Genomic DNA, 18,450 nt, shown 5'->3' with positions numbered 1-18,450 from the left:
AGGCACTGAGGTCTGGGCATCCGCAATCCTCGGTGCCTTGTTCATGTGGCTCGTTCTTCACGAGAGTGAGGGGTTAGGGTTCTGGCCGGTTATTCAGCTATGTGGGTCATCACACCCCAGCCCAATCCTGCCCTTGGTGTGGTCCACAGAAGCATCATTTCCAGCAGGGGTCAATGTACAGTGGCCAGTGGCGGGAACCTAGCTGCTTTCCCCATCTTAGCTCAAAGTTAGTGATGGTCAGTAGTATCCCTTCTGCCGCCTTGGTTGAGGTCAGCTAGCTGAGCATAGACCAGGAACCAAACCTGGGCCCTTCCTAGTCCCTGTGGCTCAGTCTTACAATGGGTGGTGGATTTAACTAGGTTTACTGTTTCAATAAGATTTGTCGTCACATGGATTCCTTGAAAGGACACAAACAAACACCAATTATGATGTGATTACGCAGCCTCATTACATCTCCACAATTGGGGACCTGCACCATTGAAGTTTATTTCATTCACTATGCAACTAAGCATCACTCATCATTCTAAGCATGTTTACATTGTGTGATGACTTACATTTTTGAAAATCTGTTATCCATTTCATTTTAATGTTTTTGATTTCTGTGTTTCATGCCTGTAGAAGAACCCTCGATCATTCTTCCCCAATAGTGTTTTCAGTTGCCCTGATATCGAGATAAAATACTAAAGCATTCCCAAGATAATGAACAGAGAACACTTTAAAAAAAAATTACCGCACCTACTAGCCCGTCTTTGACAGAATAATACTATGCTAGATTTCTTTTCAGAATTTAACTGAACAGATGTATTAACAATATTAGATCTACATGTATTTCCTGTCTACAAACTTTCTGTTGTCATGTTTTTAATCACACTTTTATGACAACTTTTTCAATTATAAATTTCTGTTTCTACATTTATAATGGAAGCTGGCTATGTAAATATGTCACACTGCAATTATACTGTATTGCCAGTGAGCGCTCAGTAGCACCTCAGCTTTTCATCTCCAACCACCTCAGCCTGCTCCGCAGATAACCCCACCAACTCTACTGCCCAAACTGCCATAAGATTTGCTATTTAACTGTAAAAATATTACACAATAAGGACAGAAAGTATGACTTTAAACCCAGGCTCTAAATCTCCTTGCACCTAAAGACTACACTTGAAAAGCCACAAATTAACTAGTAATATATATTTTACAGTATTTATTAAACTTTGCTAGCTCATTGTACAGTCCTAATCCAATTACATCAAAGTTGCTTAATTCAAGTCATGATAACTCATCATTTTTATGCACTCCACCAAATTCCTACTTTGCGTTGTTGTTTATGTTGCTGAATTCAAATGATTGAATATTTCAATTTTTAGCATAAAATTGACTGAATTATTGTAGATTGTAGTAAAAATAATAAACAGTTCATAATCTGCTATGCTAAACTATAATCAATTTTATTTTCATCAACCGCAAAAGTCTACTGCAACTTAATCTCTTTGGAAGTTCCTGTCTTCAAAGGCGTGCGATTTGGTGCTGTCTGCAATATATCTTATTAAGGACCAACTTTTAGGAAAGCTTCAGTTGCATCTCATCAATTAACATGAAAGTGTTAGCAGTCCTTCAATGATTAAGTTATACCTCGGTTATCGCCACTAACACCCAGTCACATTTATTTCCACTGAGGAAAATTCATTCTCAGTTTGTGGACATCGCTGGCAAGGCCGGCATTTATTGCCCATCCCTAGCAGTTTGATACAACTGAGTGATTTGCTAGGCCACTTCAGTTAAGCGTTGTCTATGGTTGGTATGGACAGGAGCCAGATTGGGTAAGGACAGGAAGTTTACTTCCATAAAAATAAATCAGTGAACCAGTTGGGTTTTTACAACAATGACAGTTTCATTGTCACTTTTACTGGTACCAGCTCTTTATTTTCAGCTTTATTTCTAAATTAAATATCAAAATTGTCAAACTGCCATAACTTGCAAACTCTGAAATATTAGTCCATGGCTCGGCATTATTAGGCTAACCACTACACTACAATAATAAAGACGTTTAACTGAGTGAATAGGGAAAGAACGTTTCTTCTGGTTGGGGAATCATTAATTTAAAAACTGTCACATAGAGTGGGAAGCGAAGTTAGGACTTGTACTACTATGACCACTACTACTTTGGAATGCGAGAGAAGTGATTAGCAACATTTAAATAACTAAGTCCAGATTGGCGAGCCAGCAGGCGGCTTGCTATATGTATGAGGTGTGACCGGCTCACATCGAAGTGGGCACTGATTTACAACCTGGTCTGTCATGTGACGTTCTGAAACAATTTAACGCGACCATCGTTTCCGGGGTCGTGTGAAGCTTGGGAGTACTTTTGCGGTGATGGTAATCAGGTGTTTGTTTGGGACATTAGTATTATCCCAGAACTCTTCCCAGTATGTCCCAGGACTGAATGCGGACACTTCGACAGCATTAGCCCGATCCCAGGAGGCTCTGGAGATCATCGTGAATGAGTAAATTCAGCTTGGCTATGGTTTGATTCTATGCACAAGCTATACGTGTCTCTCTCCGGATTTTGGTTGGTGGGTATACATGTGTAAGAGTGGGTAACCATTGAATGGGTGTTCACTTCAATGTTCCAGTTATAATTCTCATTGCAGAAATAAGCAATCCCCATCTAGAGATGTGTTATGTGAGCCACCCACCCACACTGGTGCTCAATATTCAGCGGTTGAGTACAGCAGTGGAGTATAAACACCGGCATAGACCCGACAGGCTGAATGACTCTTTCTGCGCTGTAAAATTCTATTTAGAGTGGCTGCTTGCATCGGCAACCCACGTTATGCTCACAGGTCTGCGGATGAGGCTATTTCTTCGTTTTACTTTTACACATGTCTTTTCCAAATGAGGTTTTAAATTCAAACATCTGTCCAATGTTACACCCAGGTATTTCGCACAGGGCTCATTTTGAACCCATTAAGGGCGATATCAAGTGGTTTCCTTGCCGGCTTCGTTGTTTAGGTGAAAAGCTGTCACCGTGGTTTTGGAGGCCTTGGGTGGAGTTTCCGGTATTGAGAGTATTCCGCCATTATCTTCAGGTCGGTAGAGAGGCGAGGAGAAATTTAGTTACACAAATTTTTTGGAGCATGGAATGATTTTCCACAGGGAGCGGATAGGGTCGGGATCATTACAACTTTCAAGGAAAATTTGGAGAAATAGTTCAAGCAGATACAGGACCATGGGAGAGCGCAGGATAGTGGGATAAGTTTTGGATTGCTTGAGCACAGAGCCGCTGGACAAGATGGACTGAATGGCCTCCTTATGCGCTGTAAAATTCGATGGTTCAAATGCAACGGCACTCCAAACACTATGGTGGAGAAATGTGCCCCTCGCGGGGGTGTTTGCGAATGCCGACATTTGCGCCGTTTGGCAAATTTGGTGTGCCGGTACCGGCGGCGCTGAGGAGTATCGCCCGGGAGCATCACGCAGGTGTGCAACGCCCCCGGTATTGACACGGAAGCCAAATTTGGTTTGTGCTGCACCCGTAGCGCCCCCTAGTGACACCGCCAGAGAAAGCTGCTGTGCAGAGCTGTCCTGGGGCACTTAGGGAAGGAATGACTGCATGAGGTAAGTGTGATTGATTTTTTTTTGCGATTTAACTTTATTTGGGGTGAGTAATGTATCGGGAATGTTTTTTGTTACAATTTTTTTTTCTGCAGGGCGGCCGCTCTTAGGGCGCTACAAAGCTGGCTGTTTAGCTTGGGATATTCAGTTGCTCATCTGGTCTAGCGCCCTAAGAGAGGTGTGGAACGCCTCCCTCAACGCTCTGCTCCATGGTCAGGGCGCAAAAACTTAATTTTGCTGTTCCCGTTGCTAAAAATCTTCCGGTGTGAAATTTAGCGGCTGCCCGACATTAGTGCCTTAGGAACCCTCCAATCAAATTTCTAACCTTTCTTTTAATGTCATCATACTGCTCTGCCCAACACTTGATATTTGTGCACTGGTTAAGTTTAACAAAGTTCATCAACGTTGATTTCCATAGTATTTTTAGGTACAAGCTAACTTGCAGTCATTTCTTAATCACGTGGAATGCAAAATATAGACGTTTGTGTGAAATAGCACAGATTCCAGGCTTATTCCATTTCAGGGGCAATGTGATTTTTGGGTGAACTACATTAAGAATAACTCTTATTCATTACCACTTTTGAAATAAAATCAGGAGAAAAAGCAGCTCCGGCATTGTAGGAAAGGGGACACACAGGATAACATTTCAGGCTCCCCCATTGTCAGATCTGCTATGCATTCTCAGCATTTTGCCTTTTGTTTCACTAGTTATAGCTCCGTCTGCCTTAAGGACATATTTAGATCACAGTTACAAGAGATGGAACTAGCTATACTGCTGAGCCTGAACATAAAGCTGAGCAAGGTTAGTAATTCTATAAATCCAAGCTGCTCCCAAATTCATTGTTTCTAAGGCTGACCTCAGTGGAAAGTGCAGAACTCACTTTACACTGTAATAAGAAGCCAGCCAGTGATGTCCATATGTTCGGAAAACTATTTTGTGTGATGGGAGTTTTTCAAGGAAAAGCCATTATACAAGAGATTGAATTACATGAAGTATAATGTCACGTCTTTTCTTAGCACCCATTACTGGCAGAGAATTTGTGGTTTGCTCTAATTCAAGATTGCGAGAAAACATAAAATCTGGGACAAGAAACGAATGTGGGGTTTCGTGTGCTCTGTCGATTTTTAAGAAAACAAACATTGGACTCTGAAATCACGCAGTAGGACAGCAGCACGTGAACACTGAAATGCCGTTTGAAGTTCCCTTCTCCACTATATTAGCAGAGTTATTTCTAAAACAGCATGAATAAGGAATTTCTTACCAAAGTGTTAAAGCGTTTGTGTGTTGGTGTCCTAGGGTGCTGGCTTCCACTTCTACAAGGTGCTATTGTGGAGCTGGAAGCAAATGCGTCATCAGTGATGGCTGTGCAAGACACGCAAGCTGCTGGGGGGAGAATATGGCCCCCAGGTCACGCTGGCTGTCTTGAATGAATCTGCTGATCTGTGTGTTTTCAGACTAAATCTGTCACTGTTAAAAATCATAGTGCCTTTATTGGGACAAATCTTACTGATTCTTAAAAAAAAGTGCAAACTCAAATCCCTGATGGCTCAGTGGGTAAATTACTTTGTACTGTGACACTGACCACAGTGACCAGAAAGATCCCAGACTTGGTCTGTGGTGAGTTAGTCAGATTCAGCTGAGGCGGTGGAGGAAGCAGAAAACCAGCTTCAATCATCCCTGGCCCAGGGAGATGAAACAATCATTGGACAGGCTTCCCACTCTCTGAGTAGGCCAGAACACTTTGATTTAATAGCCAGCATGTTGGATGCTGAGTGTGGGCTCAATAAATTCCACAATATTCATTGATTCTCCCTCTTTCAGCCTGGCATGCTCTTCCCTCACCCTACAATTAATTCTGACATTCTCCTTCAGCCCACCATGCCCGAAGGCTCAGAAGTTGGGGTCAGTAACACTCGCGAGGCGGGGCTTCCTGTCGCGCGCTCCACTTCCTTTTGGGGCAGGACCGGGGGCGCGACGCGGGCGAGCGTCAGAGCGCTGCGCAGCCGCTCCGCGTAGTGTTAACGCGTTTCAAAGCCCCTTCCCCTTCTGTTAAAGGGCTGCGAGCTCTACAGGACTTTTGATGGGCCTCCGCTTGAAAAAAATAAATGGCGGCGCGGCGAAACTCCCCTTTAACTTTCTCCCCGCGAGCGGAGTGCGGCCCGGTTCGCGACCCACAAAGCTGCCGCTAAATCCGCCCGCGGCTGCTTCACGTGGCCCTGCCCAATTTCCGTCGCGGGGTGAAAAGGGGTCAAGGTGCACGGTGATGACATCAATGCCAGAGGCACAGTGGCCCGGGGCGCTACCAGCGGGGGTACGACACTACTGCTTTTGCGCCTCCGCTAAATCCCGTGCAATTTTGCAGGAGCCGGTAGCGCACCCACCCCACCGCCCCCAAACGAAAACACTTTCGTGCCCAATTAGCGCCGCCCCGGAGGCACCAACAGGAAGCGCACAACAGGTCATTTTCAGCACCGAGGTTCCTACCTGTGCAGAATACTGGCATTCTACTTTCTCCAACCCCCCAGTCACTTCTGATATTCTTCTTCCTCCCATTTTTGCACTCTCCTTCCACCCCTCTGCATTAATTCTACCCCTCTGCTGAGGTAAGAAAGAAGCCTGGAGTAGCACATGGGGAAGGAGGAGAAGCTAAAAGCAGAGCTTTGGGGCAGAAGAGGGAGGGGAAACTGATGCAGCTCACTGCAGCCTGGGGAGGAAGGACGATATGAGCACAGATGGTGGGGTGGGGGGGCGGCAGGAAGGAGAGTGAGAACTGCAAGAAAGACTTGCATTTATATAGCGCCTTTCACGATCACCGAACGTCTCAAAGCACTTTACAGCCAATGAAATACTTTCGGAGTGCAGTCACTGTTGTAATGTGGGAAACGCAGCAGCCAACATGCACACAGCAAGATCCCACAAACAGCAATGTGATAATGACCAGATAATCTGCTTTTGTTATGTTGATTGAGGGATAAATATTGGCGTGGACATCGGGGATAACTCTCCTGCTCATCTGCGAAATAGTGCCATGAGATCTTTTATGTCAACCTGGTTTAACCTCGGTTTAATGTCTCATCCAAAAGACGGCACTTCCGACAGTGCATCACTCCCTCAGCACTGCACTAGAATGTCAGCCTAGATTATGTGCTCAAGTTCCTGGAGTGGGACTTGAACCCACAACCTTCTGACTCAGAGGTGAGTGTGCCTGAGCCACAGCTGACACTAGAGCACAGACTGGGGGAGGAAGGAGGGCGTGAGCAATAACTGGGGAGGGACCTGGAGCAATAACTGAAGAGCTGGGGGACACAGAGTAGCAGGCTGAGCCATGGATGGAATTAGAACGGCAGATACAACTGGGGAGGGAGGAGAGTGCTGGTATTGGCTGAGCGGGGGGGGGGGGGGAGGGAGGTGAGAATGCCAGCTTTGGCTGGGAGGGTGGGCAGAGGAAAATGTATATACAATTCTACATTTTCTGACTACTGACCTGACTGGACTGATCCATGGTCAATAGGATCAGGTTCAAATGCTCCATTTAGTATTAAGCCATTGAAAAAGGCAATAATTAAAACAGTTTTCTACCTGTCACATATTATCTGCTGCCACTGGGAAAAAGATTAAATTGTTGAAGAAAGTAATAAGTTCACAAATGGTCAGCAAAGATTATTTTTCAATAAAACTGAACTAATGCCCCTATTTAAATTAAAAATGCAATCCTCACGTTCATTGTAGATTCTAAAATGCAACAAAACGCATCAAATAAACGATCGACATTCTAGGGGACCTCTTGAGGTTTTCATGTACTTATGTTCTTTCCCTCCAATACACATCAATGAAAGTAGTACGTACCTACAGCCTAAATTCTAACTTGTGTCCCACTGCAGTTTCAATACATGTCAAACTCGGCTCAGTAGTAGCTCTCGTTCCAGTAAGCCAGAAGGTCATGGGTTCAAGCCCCACTCCAGAGACTTGGGGCTAGATTTTCCCCAAGTTTTGTCGGCGCACTTACCTCAAGCACGCCGACTTTGCGCACTGGAAATGGCGCCGGCAAAAACCCGCCCCATCCTGGCCGCTGCGTGCAGTCCCCAGAGTCGTGGCTTGGCGTCAATGGTGAAGTGGGGGGCGGAGCCAAACGCCCGCGCCGAAAACACTGTCGGCACCTTCGCGCATGCGCAGTGGTGCCGGCCGCAACGTGCATGCGCAGTAGACAGAGAAAGAAAACTTGGCTCCAGCACCTGCAACTTCCCTCCCCTATCCCAGGCCGAATGGCCTCACACACAGGCCCGCTTCCTTTCCGGGCAGACCTTCTCCGGTGGCTCGGCGGGCTCTCTTTCCCCCCTCCCCACGATTAAACGTGCTACAGCTCCAGCAGCTGCAACTTCTCCGGTGCATGCCCCCCCCCACTATCCCAGGCTGAATGGCTTCACACACAGGCTGGCCGGCTGCCTTTCCCGGGCAGACTTTAAAGATAAGGTAGGATTTACTTCTTTTTTTTTTTAATTGTATTTGGTTTGAGCTTTTCCTTAATGTTTGCTGCTTGTATGTTGAGGTCCTCTCCAGTTCCCTTCCCTCCCCTATCCCTGCCCTAATGTCTGTTGAATGTGCGCTGCTTTTGCTTCACTGCCCGCAAGGTTTTTCAGAGCTGGCCACATACGCTGACCTAAGTGGATCTGGAGTACGTTTTTGCTGGCCAAAGTGGCATAAAGGGCCAAAACTGATGTAAGTGTCTGGGAATGCCCCCTTCTGAAAAAAAAAAATGACCTAAAAAAAATCGTACCTGTCTGACTTACTCTGGAGCAAATTTTTTGGGGAAAATGGCATTTTCTAACTTACGCCAGAAAAAACAACTTACTCTAAAAAAATTGATGCAAGTCATGGCCAAATTTGGGCCCTGTGTACAGAATCTCGGCTGACACTCCAGTGCAGTGCTGAGGGAGCGCTGCACTATCTTTCGGATGAGATGCTAAACTGGGGCTTCGTTTGCCCTCTCAGGGAGACGTAAAAGATTCCACACTCTCCAGAGAAAGGCAGGGGAGTTCTCTCTGTTTTGGTGAATATTTATTCCTGAACCAACCCCAGAAGAGGACTAACTTCAATGGGATGAGAGGGGATCTGGCCAGGGTAAAATGGAACCAAAGATTGACAGGAAAGACTGTGATGGAACAATGGGCGATCTTTAAGGAGGAGATGTTTCAGGTACAGGCTCGGAACATTCCAACAAGAGGGAAAGATAGAGGAACCAGAGCCAGAGCTCCTTGGATGATGAAGGAGATAGAGAATATGATGAAACAAAAAAAGGTGTATGATGCATGTCAGGTGAACTCTTCAATTGCGAACCGGGCCAAATACAATAAGTTGAGAGGGGAAGTGAAGAGGAAAATAAGACTGGCAAAGAGCGAATATGAGAACAGAATGGCGCTTAACATAAAAAGGAACCCAAAGATCTTCTACTGGCATGTAAGTAGTAAGCGGGTAGCATGAGGCGGGTGGGGCCTATTAGGGACAAAGAAAGTGAGATATGCTTAGAGTCGCACGGCAAGGCTAGAATACTTAATGAGTACTTTGGATCGGTGTTTACAAAGGAAAAGGATGCTGACAAAATATCGGTAGAAGCGGAGATGGTAGAGGTAATGGATAGGTGAAAATTGATAGACAGGATGTACTGGAAAGGCTGGATATGCTGAGAGTAGATAAGTCGCCTGGTCTAGATGGCTTGCATCCCAGGTTGCTAAGGGAAGTGAGGGTGGAGATAGCGGAAGGGCTTGCTATAATCTTCCAATCTTCCCCAGATCCCCAGATGTGGTGGAGGTGCCAGAGGATTGGAAAGTGGCAAATATGACAAATAAGTTGGTTAAGAAAGGGTGTAAGGACAATCCGAGTAACTACAGGCCGGTCAGTTTAACATCAGCGGTGGGTAAGGTTTTAGAAACAATAATCAGGCAAAAAATTAATCGGCACTTGGAAAGGTTTTAGTTAATTAACGCGAGCCAGCACGGATTTGTAAAAGGTAGATTGTGTTTGACTAATCTAATTGAATTTTTTGATGAAGTAACAGAGGGGGTTGATGAAGGGAATGCAGTGGATGTTGTCTATATGGATTTTAGGAAGGCGTTTGACAAAGTACCACATAAAAGGCTGGTTAACAAAATTAAGGCTCATGGAATAGGAGGGTCAGTGTCAGCTTGGTTAAGAAATCGGCTTAAGGACAGAAAACAGCAAGTGGTAGTGAATGGTTGTTTTTTTAAACAAAGGATGTTGGACAGTGATGTTCCCAAGGGTCAATGCTAGGATCACTGCTTTTTTGATATATATAATTGACTTGGATATTGAAACACAAAGTAAAATATCAAAATTTGCAGATGATACCAAACTTGGAGGTGTGGCAAACAGTGAGGATAATACCAATCGACCGCAACAGGACATAGATAGGCTGGCAGAATGCGCAGATAGAATTTAATAGTGTGAGGTGATGCATTTTGGCAGAAGGGATAGGGAGAGACAATTTAGATTTAATGGCATAGTTCTAAAGAGTGTTCAGGGACAGGGGGACCTGGGGGTTCATGTGCATAGATCTTTGAAGGTGGCAGGACATATTGAGGGAGTAGGTAGCAAAGCATCTGGGATCCTGGACTTCATAAATAGGGGTATTGAGTACAAAAGCAGGGAAGTTATTCTGTACCTTTATAAAGTTCTGGTTAGGCCACAACTAGAGTATTGCGTCCAGTTCTGGTCAGCACACTTTAGGAAGGATGTGAAGTTCTTTGAGAGGGTGCAGAGGAGATTTGCCAGAACAGTTCCAGGGATGAGTTGCTGATCCTGCTCACTATCCAGCGACCCCTGCTCCAAAGTCCACGTGTGGACAGGATGACTTCCACTATAAAATTGCTTGTCAACATTCACGGTTTTGGCTCACAAATAATGGGCACTTAACTGAAGTACGGGAAGGGTTATCAGCACCTGCGGACAGATAGTCCGACAAAAATCAGTACCTCAAGGAGATGAGGATAGAAGAAAAATTGACAAAGAGATAAAAGCAGTGTGTATTGGTTAGCTGTCAGCATGTGTGGGGAAATGGGTGTTACCAATGCACTGGGATCAATGGAGTAGGGATGAAGTAATTGATGATAGTCTGGATTTCAGTCAGTCAGTAAACTGGTCCATATAAATTACTGGCTGATAGTCTTACACTAATCTGGCAACTACCTGAACGGAGGGACTGAAAAATGCCACTCCCGACTGCTGACCCAATCCCCACGAGAAAATAATACCTTTGGGCTGAAAAGCGTTACAGGGAAAAAGTTGAAATGATTTAAATCCTTCCATAGTTGTATATAGTTAAGTCGACCATGCCACGGGTTCGACTCTGAGGGGACCAGTACACTGCAATAATGTTCTGCGAAATTGAGTCACTTATGTTGACAATGCAATGCATTCATACTGTGGTGTGTTTTGTGACAGATCGATCTCCAGGGTTGTCACGGGTTACATCACTCATTCGAGCATGTAATTATTTCTAGCTTATCATCTTAAAAACAAGACAAACTTATTTGTATTAAATTTATGGATGGAGACCCATCTCAACTTTAGAGATTGAGAATGTGCAGAATGTGACAAGTTGCAGCAACCCTTGTAGAGAATACAGATGTCATAAAATGTACAGGTTTTAGCACCACTCTGCTCAATGGTATTTTGCACATGAGTACTCAAAGAAAGACCAAGCAAATTTGGAACTGGGTGGCAAAGAGGATTACACACTGGCCTTTCACCTCTTGAACCCAGATTCACATCGATGGGCTGAAAGTCCCAGTCTGCTGGCTGAAATGGTTCTATTGAAATGAATTTGGGCAATTTCAATCCGGGGGCAGGGAGCCATATCTTTAAGCTGCCCCTAGTACATCCCTAATTGGTGTGGTCAATGGAAATATGTTACACTAGTGCAGTCGTGGTCACTCTTCTAAGGTTGGGGCTGAGGTACCTTGTTGAGCAGGTTAGATGGAGCTTTATGGTGCATCGCACCCATGTTATTACTGACCTCAGGGTGCTGGATGCTGACACGAGGTAATTAAAATTAAAAGTTCCATTCTCCGGCTGTAGCCTCCCTCGCTGTGATGGGCACAACATTCACACACACAAAAAAAGACTGAAAAAAATGTTTAAAATGTTACAAAGTGTAAATATCCCCCGACTCTCCCCAGCACTTTAATGGTCCAGAAGGAATCCAGTTGTTCCAAATCATGTCTCTGTGTAAGCAACTACCATAGAGCATTCTGTTAGAACATAAGAACATAAGAATTAGGAACAGGAGTAGGCCATCTAGCCCCTCGAGCCTGCTCCGTCATTCAATAAGATCATGGCTGATCTGGCTGTGGACTCAGCTTCACTTACCCGCCCTCTCCCCGTAACCCTTAATTTCCTTATTGGTTAAAAATCTATCTATCTGTGACTTGAATACATTCAATGAGCTCGCCTCAACTGCTTCCTTGGGCAGAGAATTCCACAGATTCATAACCTTCTGGGAGAAGAAATTCCTTCTCAACTCGGTTTTAAATTGGCTCCCCCATATTTTGAGGCTGTGCCCCCTAGTTCTAGTCTCCCCGACCAGTGGAAACAACCTCTCTGCCTCTATCTTGTCTATCCCTTTCATGATTTTAAATGTTTCTATAAGATCACCCCTCATCCTTCTGAACTCCAACAAGTAAAGACCCAGTCTACTCAATCTATCATCATAAGGTAACCCCCTCATCTCCGGAATCAGCCTAGTGAATCGTCTCTGTACCCCCTCCAAAGCCAGTATATCCTTCCTTAAGTAAGGTGACCAAAAGTGCACGCAGTACTCCACGTGCGGCCTTACCAATACTCTATACAGTTGCAGCAGAACTTCCCTGCTTTTGTACTCCATCCCTCTCGCAATGAAGGCCAACATTCCATTTGCCTTCCTGATTACCTGCTGCACCTGCAAACTAACTTTTTGGGATTCATGCACAAGGACCCCCAGGTCCCTCTGCACCTCAGCATGTTGTAATTTCTCCCCATTCAAATAATATTCCCTTTTACTGTTTTTTTCCCCCAAGGTGGATGATCTCACACTTTCCAACATTGTATTCCATCTGCCAAACCTTAGCCCATTCGCTTAACCTATCCAAATCTCTTTGCAGCCTCTCTGTGTCCTCTACACGACCCGCTTTCCCACTAATCTTTGTGTCATCTGCAAATTTTGTTACACTACACTCTGTCCCCTCTTCCAGGTCATCTATGTATTTTGTAAACAGTTGTGGTCCCAGCACCGATCCCTGTGGCACACCACTAACCACCGATTTCCAACCCAAAAAGGACCTATTTATCCCGACTCTGCTTTCTGTTCGCCAGCCAATTCTCTATCCATGCCGATACATTTCCTCTGACCCCGCGTACCTTTATCTTCTGCAGTAACCTTTTGTGTGGCACCTTATCGAATGCCTTTTGGAAATCTAAATACACCACATCCATCGGTACACCTCTATCCACCATGCTCGTTATATCCTCAAAGAATTCCAGTAAATTAGTTAAACATGATTTCCCCTTCATGAATCCATGCTGCTTCCTGACCCCTCACTGAAACACTTTGATATATCCCAAAGCCCTTACCATAAACATTATCAAATGGAGCCAGTGCTGTAACTATTTCTAATATTACTCACACCCCTCTCTACTATACTTCTCACCATATATCTCATACTCCTTGCAATAACTCTTTGATATATACTACACTGTAACGCTAACTGGTAGGCCTTGGAGTAACATTGTTTCCTGTGCCCCACACCCCTTCCTGTAACACCTGCATGATCAGCCATGATCTTATTGAATGGTGGTGCAGGCTCAAAGGGCCAAATGGCCTACTCCTGCACCTATTTTCTATGTTTCTATGAGGGATTTAGCTACAAGGTTAGGTTGGAGAAGCTGGGGTTGTTCTCTTTGGAGCAAAGAAGGATGAGGGGAGATTCGATAGAGGTGTACAATATTATGACAGGTTTATATAAGGTCGACAAAGAAAAGCTGTTCCCATTAGCTGATGGTACAAGGACTAGGAGACACAGATTTAAGGTTTTGGGCAGGAGATACAAGGGGGATGTGAGGAAGAACGTTTTTACGCAGCGAGTGGTAATGACCTGGAACTCGCTGCCGACGATGGTGGTGGAAGCAGAGACGATCAATGATTTCAAAAGGAAATTAGATGGGCACTTGAGGAAAATAAACTTTCAGGGCTCTGGGAATAGAGCGGGGGAATGGGACTGGCTGAATTGCTCTACAGAGAGCTGACATGGACTCGATGGGCCGAATGGCCTCCTTCTGTGCTGTAATGACTCTATGACTAAACCAGATTGTCTGATCATGACCTCATTGCTTTTTCTGTGGAAATTGCTGTGTGCAAATTGGCTGCTGTGTTTCCCTTTATTACTACAGTGACTACACTTGAAAAAGTAATTCATTGTCAGTGAAGCACTTGGGGATGGCCTGAGGTTATGAAAGGCACTATATAAATGGAAGTTCTTTCTATATAGTTACTTTTTCACAAATCATAGGCTTATTATTACGGGCTGTTTTTAGAGTTAGGTGGTGTTAGTCACATTCTGCTAGTTTTCTAGGTTGGCATTGTCCTTAACCACCTTTGAACTGTACCCAATATCAATCACTGTTGGGAGAGGAGGGTAAATGGTGAAAATCAGAGGGGTACTGAGGTTGAATGATCAGCCATGATCATATTGAATAGCCTGCTCTTGCACCTATTTTCTATGTTTCTATGGGATTAAAGGGAGGGAGAGCAAGTGTGAGCAGATTCTCAGTGATCATTGAAGTCAAAGATAAGAATATTAAATTGGTGCATCTACAATAACCAGTTGTTTTAAGATAAGTTTGAACCAAAATAATGATCAGGGTAAGTTCTGCGCTCCCAGTGGTGAACCGCACTTGAAGAAGGCTCGAGTCGAGGCAAGGGCTGCAACATTTTAGTTCCAATTCTCTGACCCATATTCCATTGGAGTGCAGGACAACTGAATTTACCCTACAGTGAAAATGGATGGTCTTCACAACAAAACAGATGCTCAAATATTCCGATCCATCTACTTAATGGGAACCATGTGTTAAAGGTTTATAGCAGATCAAAGCCGGAGCTTCCCTCTTTGTAGACCTACAGAGTTCCACTTGTGAGAATTTTCAAAATGTATCTATAACCCTTTTCTGAACATTATACCGTCGTCTGAACTTCTAAGCAGTTTTTACATTTCCAATACCAATGAGACGAGCTTCATTAAGATGCTCCATTTCTCATTACAAGCATCTTTGACGCAGGAATAACATGCATGATCCATGTGTGTAATAGAATCTCTATGATAGTGTATCTAATTTCAGGGAAGGATGATTGCTGATAAACCTGAAACAATGAATAAGTATTGTACTTGCAGTCATGTCATCAACAGAAAAATCGATTCGATACATACATAGACAAAAGTGCACACACAAATGTACAAACATATAAAGATGCATGCACATGTAAATATACATGAAAGGAAAAGCTGCTGATGCTGGAAATCTAAAATTAAAGGCAGAAAATGGTGGAAATACTCAGCAGGTCAGTCAATATCTCGAAAGAGAAAAGAGAGGTTATTACATGTCAGGTATGTATCCAAAGTGTATGAAGCAGAAACATCAGAACCTATCTTTTCTCTTTACAGGTGCTAACTGACCTGTTGTGTATTTTCAGCATTGTATTATATATATATATATACACACACACAAACATATATGTTTGAGATCCTTGTTTGTTTTTAATTTTCTTTTGGTCAGCTCGGTATATGCAGAAACTCATCACTGTGTTTATAGCATTGCCAAACTGCATCGAATTTACAGCACGGAAACAGATCATTTAGCCCAACAGGTCTGTGCCAGTGTTCATGCTCCACACGAGCCTCCTCTCACCCTACTTCAACTAACCTCATCAACATATCCTTCTATTCCTTTCTCCCTCATGTTTATCTACCCTCCAGGCCTCCATAATCGGTGCCTGTGAAAAGACACTTGGTTATTCAACCAGAAAACACCAGGACTGGTTTAATGAAAATGATCAGGAGAGCCAAGAATTAATAGACCATAAGCGCAGAGCATTTTGAGCCTCAAGCAACAACCAAACTCGGGTGCTACAAAGAAACGTTACAGACGGCTCAAGGCTGAGGTCCAACAAAAAACCCGGGACCTAAAGAACAGGTGGTGGTTGGAGAAAGCACAGGAGATACAACAGCTGGCCGACAGCCACGAAATACGAGGATTCTTCACTGCAGTCAAGGCCACCTACAGTCCAAACTCCCAAGGCCCTACCCCACTCCTGGCAAAGAACGGGGAAACACTCATCAAGGACACCAAGGCTGTCAGGGCTCGATGGAAGGAGCACTTTGAAGATCTTCTCAATCAAGACTCTGCCTTTGACTCGAGTGTTCTCAACTCCATTCCACAGCATGCAACTCGCCACCATCTCAGTGAAACTCCAACGCTGCAAGAGGTAGGCAAAGCCATAAAACAGCTCAAGAACAACAAGGCTACGGGTGCGGATGGAATTCCTGCTGACGCTCTAAAATATGGCAGAGAGGCGCTGTTGGCAAGGATACGTGACCTCATCTCTCATTTGGAGGGAGGAGAGCATACTGGGGGATCTCAGAGATGCAGTGATCATGTCCATTTTTAAAAAGGGGGACAAGTCCGACTGCAGCAACTACAGGGGAATTGCCCTGCTATCAACCACTGGGAAGGTTGTCGCTAGAGTTCTCCTCAACCGTCTTCTTCCTGTGGCCGAGGAGCTCCTCCCAGAGTCAGTGCAGATTTCGTCCGCTACGCGGAACAACGGACATGATCTTTGCAGCACGTCAACTGCAGGGGAAAATGCAGGGAGCAGCGCCAGCCCTCATACATGCCCTTTTTCGACCTTACAAAGGCCTTTGATACTGTCGACCGTAAGGGCTTATGGAGCGTCCTCCTCCGTTTTGAGTGCCCCCAAAGGTTTGTCAACGCCCTTCGCCTGTTCCATGACGACATGCAGGCTGTGATCCTTACCAGTGGATCCGTTACAGACCCATTCCACATCCAAACTGGGGTCAAACAGGGCTGCGCCATCGCTCCAGCCCTCTTTTCAATCTTCCTCGCTGCCATGCTCCACCTGACTGTCAACAAGCTCCCCGCCAAAGTGGAACCAAAGTACAGAACCAGTGGGAAGCTGTTTAACCTATGCCGCCTCCAGGCCAGGTCCAAGACCACCCAAACCTCTGTCGTTGAACTGCTGTACGCGAACGACGCCTGCGTCCGCGCACATTCAGAGAGTGACTGTCATTCGCCAAGGGAAGGGTTGGGTGGGACTGGTTTGTCACACGCTCCTTCCGCTGCCTGCGCTTGACCCCTTCACGATTTTGGCGTTGAGATTCGAAGAGCTCACCAACGTTAGCGTCCTAGTCCAGGCTAACATCCCCAGCATTGAAGCACTGACCACACTCGATCAGCTTCGCTGGGCAGGCCACATGGTTCGCATGCCAGACACGAGGCTCCCTAAATAACTGCTATATAAGCAGAGCTCCTTCATGGCAAACGAGCCAAAGGTGGGCAGCGGAAATGTTACAAGGATACCCTCAAAGCCTCCCTGGTGAAGTGCGACATCACCACTGATGCCTGGGAGACCCTGGCCGAAGACCGCCCTAGGTGGAGAAAGTGCATCCGGGAGGGCGTTGAGCTCTTCGAATCTCAACGCTGCGAGCGTGAATAGATCAGGCACAGGCAGCGGAAGGTGCATACGGTAAATCATTGCCCCCCCCACTTCCCCCGACGAACATGTGTCCCACCTATGACTCTCGTGTTGGACTATTCAGTCACCAAAGAACTCACTTTAGGAGTGGAAGCAAGTCTTCCTCGATTACGAGGGACTGCCTTTGATGATGATAATATCTACCTTCTCCTTAAATGCATCAATGTTAGTCACCTCAACTGCTCCTTGTGGTAGCAGCTTCCACATTCTAACCACTCTCTGGGTACAGAATTTTCGCCTGAATTCATTATCGGATTTATTCGTGACTATCTTATATTTATGGCCCCTAGTTCTGGTTTCCCCGCAAGTGGAAACAGCTTTTCTATGTCTACCCTATCAAACCCTTTCATAATCTTAATCTTTTCTAGAGAAAGAGACCCAGCCAAGTTGAATCTTTCCTGATGGGTATAACCTCTCAGTTCTGGTATCATTCTGCTACATCTTTTTTGCACCTTCTCCAGTGCCTATATATCATTTTTATAAAATGGAGACCAGAACTGTTCACAGCAGTCCAAGTGTGGTCTAACCAAGGTTCGATACAAGTTTGACTAAGTTCTCTGCTTTTTTAATTCTATTTGTCTACAACTGAACCCAGTGCTTTGTTTGCTCTTTCTGATGGCCTTATTAACCTACGTTACTACTTTTAGTGATTTGTGTACCTGTATCCCAGATCTCTCTGCTCCTCTAGCCCATTTTAGACACTTATTTTCCAAGTAATATGTGACCTCCTTATTTTTCCTACCAAAATGTACCACCTCACACTTATCCATATTGAAGTTAATTTGTCAAATGCACACCCATTCTGCAAGTTTATTAATGTCTTCCTTTATTTCGTCACGGTCCTCCATTAACTAAACCCCCAATTTGGTAACATGCATAAATTTTGAAATTGTACTTCTGATTTCCAAATCCAAATCGTTTGTGCAAATGATGAACAATGGTGGTCCCAGCACCCATCCCTATGGAACACCACTTCCTACATTTTGCTAGTCTGAGCAAATATCTTTAACCTCTGTTCTCTGTT

General features: G+C 44.8%; 1 protein-coding gene across 3 annotated transcripts in view; it reads right to left on the bottom strand.

The window, feature by feature from the left end:
- The window catches only part of efl1 (elongation factor like GTPase 1), a 372,345-nt gene that overhangs the window by 12,462 nt on the left and 341,433 nt on the right, over positions 1–18,450 (bottom strand). Inside the window, exon 20 of one of the 3 annotated variants that reach the window (XM_070858675.1) lies at positions 603–661. The exons of the other annotated variants lie outside the window; for them this stretch is intronic. Within the exon in view, the coding sequence (XP_070714776.1) occupies positions 653–661 (9 nt within the window). The 3' untranslated portion in view covers positions 603–652. Of the gene's footprint in view, positions 1–602; positions 662–18,450 lie in introns of those variants that run through there. 3 annotated transcript variants of the gene reach the window in all.

Source organism: Pristiophorus japonicus, chromosome 17, assembly GCF_044704955.1.
Source record: "Pristiophorus japonicus isolate sPriJap1 chromosome 17, sPriJap1.hap1, whole genome shotgun sequence".
In the NCBI taxonomy this organism is placed as follows: Eukaryota; Metazoa; Chordata; class Chondrichthyes; family Pristiophoridae; genus Pristiophorus; species Pristiophorus japonicus.
This window is presented reverse-complemented; position numbering and strand designations above follow the sequence as displayed.